Consider the following 6,106-nt stretch of genomic DNA (forward strand, 5'->3'; position numbering starts at 1 on the left):
CTGGTGCAGTTATAATTTTCCAGCTCCACATCTGTTAGTCCATGGTTTAAAAATGATCTGTGTTCAGGTGCATTGTTGGTGTTTTGCTATTTTGAGGCAACTGAAACCGACTGCACCATTTGACCAACAAAAGCCTGATCTGAAGTCAATAGTGCAGTATTTTTTGTGTTATTGTGTTATTTTTGTGTACAGGGACGTGCAGCAACTCACAGACATTTTTTAGATATTAAAAATAAAAGGATTCCTCTCTGTGAAGCGTTCAGTCTTTCCATGTGCAAATTCTGCCATGTAAATAATGAATCCACCATGGTGCAAGTGCAACTGGCTTGTAAAGGGAATGGGAGTTGAGACTCTGATTGGTTTATTGCATGTTATGCCCAAAACACATCCATGACTCAAACCCTTTTGGACCATGCATCCGCTGACCTTTTTTTAAAAAAATATTTGCCGTTAAACTAGCAAAAGTGGAATCAAACACACCCTAAGGGCACCATGCGTTTCAGACTATACACTCAGATCATTAAAATAGGGCCCTTTAACTTTCTATGAAATCCTGAAAAAAAAAATATAATTACAATTAATTAAACAAATATTTTACAAAAAAGATTAAGTAATATAACTATTTCAGCATTGATAATAATATTATTAATAATAATAATAATACATGTTTATTTAGCAGAAAATCATCATATTGGACTGGAGTAATGATGCTGAAAGTTCAGCTTTGCACCACAGGAATACATTACAATAAGAAATATATTCAAATAGAAAACAGTTATTCTAAATGGTAATTATATTTCACAATATTGCTGTTTTACTCTATTTATGATCAAATAAATACAGCCTTGATGAACATGAGACTTTCAAAAGCAAACCCCAAACTTTTGAACAATAGTGTGTATTTTATAACTGACTGTATATCAAAGACTCAAGAAAGATTGCATGGTTTTCCACAAGGATCAGTCGTTGGGTCTGTTTTATTTTCATTATACATGCTCCCTTTGGGCAGCTTAATTGATGTGACATTGTATTGCCTTAAGTCAGTGGACAATTAAAGGTTTTATTTTGTCTCTCTATATTTGCAGCCCATATATAATCGGCACAATGAGTCAGGCGACATCTTCTTCTCCAAACCTGCAGCTTCATCATAACTTCAGGTACAAAACTGTTCTCTATTTTGTTCTTGAGTGAACACTAAAAAGGATACCTTGGCCTTAATGGGGAAACTGCTATAGAGTGACCTCTAGGTGGCGCCATTGAGCTATTGTTGACAGCAGTGATGAACTTCTAATACAAGTTCTGTTCATTAACATCTAAAAGGATGGATGGATGGATTTTTTTTTAATAAAGATCTTCTTAGGCTATTCTGAAATAATGCTAACATGAAAAACATGTGATTTCCATTACAGATGGGTGCTGTGTGCTAATCACATGGAGCCTGTAAAAGGTTTCCTGGGCCGGTTTCTGAGGAGGAAGCTGATTGAGACAGAGATCGGCAGTCGAATGCGGACCCCGGAGCTGGTGAAGATCATCGACTGGATCCCTCAAGTCTGGCACCACCTCAACCGCTTCCTGGAGGCTCACAGCTCCTCTGATGTGACTATTGGTACAGAGATAAACTACCACACTGAAACCAAATATTAACAGACCGTTCTCAGTGTTATTCATTTTCTCCAGAAGTGTTTCATTTAAGTCTCATGTATCTTCTTCCAGGTCCACGTTTGTTCCTGTCCTGTCCGATGGATGTGGACGGTTCTCGTGTTTGGTTCACTGACCTGTGGAACTACTCCATCATCCCCTACATGCTGGAGGCTGTGAGAGAAGGTTTACAGGTAACATTTGTCCTCTTTTATAGTACAATCTACCGTTTCCCCAGACACTAATACCTTTTGTTAATAATTGAGCTGTGAATGTCACCTCACACAACATTATAAGTCCATTATCAAACCCATAGTTTTTTCTCCCTTCTGTGTATCTCTCATGATAGATAGACACAACCCGTTTATTCAGTCTGTTTGTTTGCATTCGTTTAGCTGTATGGACGCAGAGCAGCATGGGAGGATCCTGCGCTGTGGGTTCTGGAAACCTTTCCATGGGCAGCTTCTCATCAGCATCCTGATTGGCCAGCTTTGTTGCAGCTCCGCCCAGAGGACGTGGGCTTTGATGGATACTCCGCCACCAGAGAGGGCCTTAACAAACAGAGCACTCAGAGTGACAGTGATGCCGACCCACTGGTGAGTAACGCAACACATAAAAGCATTCGTTTAGTCAACCCATAAAAGGGTTCGCAAAGGGTTTTATGTTTACAAAAATATACTATTTGCTGCTAGACTGGTTAAACCCAGCCTAATCTGCCAGCGATTTGATTTCACCCTGCAACTCAGTCTGGAAACCTGTACATTCATTTCTAGTGCTTCTGTTACACTTTTGTGGGAACCAATTACAGACTGTCTTATCCACCTGGCACGCTATTGGCGGGTTTAACACGATGATGGATAGAGAAGCGATGGGTCATTGCCCGTTGATCACGCCACTTGTGGTCTGATTGATTGAAGAACTATCCAATTGCGTACAGATTTATTTGAATAATGCCCGTTGATCACGCCTCTTGTGCAGTAGAAAATACAGAGCAAACTCCCCAGACCAATGTTCAATCTTAAATTAAGCTTGGTCTGGTGATAGCCAGACAAATTTGCTGCAGTAGTTTATTAAATATACTCTTAAATACTCTTTAAGTTGGTGTCATAATAAAAAAGAAAAATTGTGTTGGAAGGATTGCTCAAGAAAATATATGATTGAAAATAATGTATACACATAAAAATTGGTGTCGTTAATCAAAATATATATCAGTGGTTTATTTTACATAAATTTGGGACCTCCTCATTATGTTCACCATGTTGAAATCATGTGACCTGTGGATTACAACGTATAAATTATTTTTATAACTGAAATTATTAATTATTAAATAAGAATAAATTAATCATAGGCAAAATCAGCAAACAGAGTATGCCACTCAGTATTATTTTAGTATTGTTTGTGTAGTATTATTAATGTATGTATTAGTATATATATTATAATTTATGTATTTTTCTTAATATTTTGAATATAAATCCCTTTTATTTTATAATTTTGGTTTGTTTTAGTAATTTTGTTAAGTGCTTTTGTCATTTTCAGTAGTGTTTTCCCCCCAATATTTCTATTTAGATTTCATTTATTTGTATTAGTTTAAGATTTTTTCATTTTTTTATTTTCATGTTTTTATATTTATCTTTTTTTATTAATTTGTATTATTAAGTTTTAAGTTTCAATGATCAATAACACTGATGTCACTGTAATGGCATTGTTTACTTCTGTTATTATACATCCTCACCAGTAGTTGTTTTATGACAAAAAAGAAAAAAGTATAATAGTTGACATTGATATACATTGATATTTGGTAGGGTACCAAAAAAAATGGTAAAGCACAAAGTTTTTTACGGAAAAACGGTATTGTATTTTAGATTTAGTCATTTGTTTAAACTTGAAATACAGCAGCATGTATAATATCTCAGATTCCTTCTCAAACATACATTACGACATCTGTCCTGACTGTTATTTGTGTATATTCTGTGAACAGATGAACATGCTCCTGCGTCTAAAAGAGGCGGCCAGCTGCTCCAGCCCACAGAGTTACGACAGTGACTCCAACAGCAACAGTCATCATGACGACATCCTGGACTCTTCGCTGGAGTCCACACTATGATCCCGCCTGTCCGTTACGCCATTTCAAAACTGTTATGCCAGCCGAGGCAGCGAAATCAAGTTTACGTGAAATCACAATGGGTGCTGGTAACCCAATTAAAGAATGACGCTTCATATATAAAAATATATATATAAAGAAATATATATACGGCAAAACTTAACGGCACTTCAAGCTGCCTCGTCTAAACCATTTTGCATAAACAAAACCAGTTTGTCCCAATTTTACCTCAAAAGTAAAAGTGCAGTCACATTAGCGAAATTCTGCTGACAAAATTGTCTATTGTCAATAGCGTAGCGACATATGAAGCACAGTTCACACGTCGTTGCTAAATCTTGCGCTTTCACACAAAATGACAGATTGTGTGGATTCCTATTGAAAGAGTGGATTTCGCCAAACATCTGTAAATGTGACCGCACCTTAACAGTTGGAGAAACTTTGGCACACAATGCAATGCTCAGTTGATTTACTACCCTCTACTGGTGAAATGGAGGAGTTACATCTTTAGACCACCACCCCTGGCATCAGCATCTCATCCATTCATCGACTTTCCTTCTGTTGATGGATTTGCTCATGACTTTACAAAACCAGCTTGATCGAATGCTGACCATCGCTTCATGTATAACATGATAAAACATATGGATGAAATGGCCTGGTGCTACACTTTTAAGTTTAGACTTATTTATTGTGACAATTGGGGGGAATAAGAATACCTCGTTAACCATCTGGGACGTGCTTTTGTTTGCTCTCCTGCATATCGTCTTTTTTTTTTTTTTTAAACCACCTGCTGACCGCATGGTCCAGTGTTGTACTGTAGCTCAAAGCCTATCTATCTATTTTTTACACTCGATCGCTCTCTGTTTTTGGTGCTGAATGGAATCTGGTGCCTTACTCCATTTTGTAAAGGAAAACGGCACTATGTTTTATACTTCTGAAAAATGCTGATTTTATTACGTTTCATATTTGAGCTACAGGGCTCTGCGCTACTCTTTGAGTCGGCCTATAATAAACAGCCACACAGTCATCATATCATATCAGAGGTACGGCATTGTGTGGTTTGGAAAAGAGGATGTGGATAAAGGGAGTATCCATCTCTTTTGACATTAGTGTTCCTTATTTTTGTTCAGCAACACAGGGAGTTAAGAGAGATTTCTAACATCACTTTCTTGAAAACTGTCAGACTGAATGATGGAGAAATGATGCATCGTTTCTTATATATAAATACACGTGAAATACATATAATCACTACTGGCAAAGTGCATCTCGAGTGCTTAAGCTGTAAAGGCTTTGCTTGGTGCTTAAAGACCTTCTCAAAAACATCTTGGCAAAAGCACAGTGTGCTGCAGGAGAAATCCTTCATAATTTGGTGTATGAGTATTACCTCATTGACCATTTTGGCCTTTATCGTGTACATATCTTGCATTCAATGTGAAAGAGTAACAAAGTCCACAAAGACATTGGATTAATAATATACTGTATTTGCTGCTTCATAATGCAAGGATGCTTCTGTACATAAAATGATTATCTTCGATTCTCTATAAAGGAATATTATATGGATGGATGGTGAGTATCCTTACATGGGAAAGCATTATATGTGGGGCTATTCAGTGTTTTCACCTTCTTTACATTGTCTAATGCTGTTTGAATGGCACTACAGGGTTTTAGTTACAACATCGCTTCCATTTCACTCCAGTGTATGAATCCTGTCATCGATCCTATGCAACACCATCGTGGATTTAAAACGGAAGCCAAATATCCAAGCTCTGTAATGCTGTCAGCACTGCCAATACATTGTGTGTACACTGTGTATATAATATGTGAATAATTTTAGGATATGTGCCTAATATTCTTTGATGGATTATGATGATGATGATGAAGTCATTTTAAGCACAAACGTTGTATGTGATTGTTGTAACTGAAATGGGAGGGCTGTAATCGAATGGAACTCGTGTCACTGAATGTGTACTTTGCTGAAGCATTGTTTCTTGCTGTAATATATCATTGTAAATATTTGATTACCCTGCAGGCTGCATTTTGCTGAAGTAATCTTTTTCTAGCCATTTATAACAGTGCTCGGGAATATGGAATATTTTGTGTACAGTGTCTTTTTCATCGTAACAGTCGTCTAGGTTCCCATGGATGATCTGTGAAACACAGACGACCCACAAAGATTTACTGATCAAGTTACCAGTTCTAAATTATTTGTAATTCAATAAACCTAATAATTATTTATTAATTGTTCATTCATGTTTACATGGCTTCATGCAAGCACAGAAATTATCCAAGAAATAAAATCATTTCATTTTGATATCCATGTTTATTAAATCATTACATTAACAAAAAGAGTAATTCAACAAAAGCAATAAT

At 36.7% G+C, this 6,106-nt stretch overlaps 1 protein-coding gene across 8 annotated transcripts in view; it reads left to right on the forward strand.

Annotated features, from left to right (window-relative positions):
• Window positions 1–4,514, forward strand: part of nav2a (neuron navigator 2a) — a 267,454-nt gene extending 262,940 nt beyond the window's left edge. For all 8 annotated transcript variants that reach the window (XM_067445210.1, XM_067445212.1, XM_067445214.1 and 5 more), the window contains 5 exons: window positions 1,086–1,157; window positions 1,410–1,606; window positions 1,714–1,832; window positions 2,034–2,234; window positions 3,617–4,514. In XM_067445210.1, the coding sequence (XP_067301311.1) occupies window positions 1,086–1,157; window positions 1,410–1,606; window positions 1,714–1,832; window positions 2,034–2,234; window positions 3,617–3,742 (715 nt within the window). In that variant the 3' untranslated portion in view covers window positions 3,743–4,514. The remainder of the gene's footprint in view (window positions 1–1,085; window positions 1,158–1,409; window positions 1,607–1,713; window positions 1,833–2,033; window positions 2,235–3,616) is intronic.
• The last annotated feature ends 1,592 nt before the right edge of the window (window positions 4,515–6,106 follow it).

Source organism: Pseudorasbora parva, chromosome 1 (assembly GCF_024679245.1).
Source record: "Pseudorasbora parva isolate DD20220531a chromosome 1, ASM2467924v1, whole genome shotgun sequence".
In the NCBI taxonomy this organism is placed as follows: domain Eukaryota; kingdom Metazoa; phylum Chordata; class Actinopteri; order Cypriniformes; family Gobionidae; genus Pseudorasbora; species Pseudorasbora parva.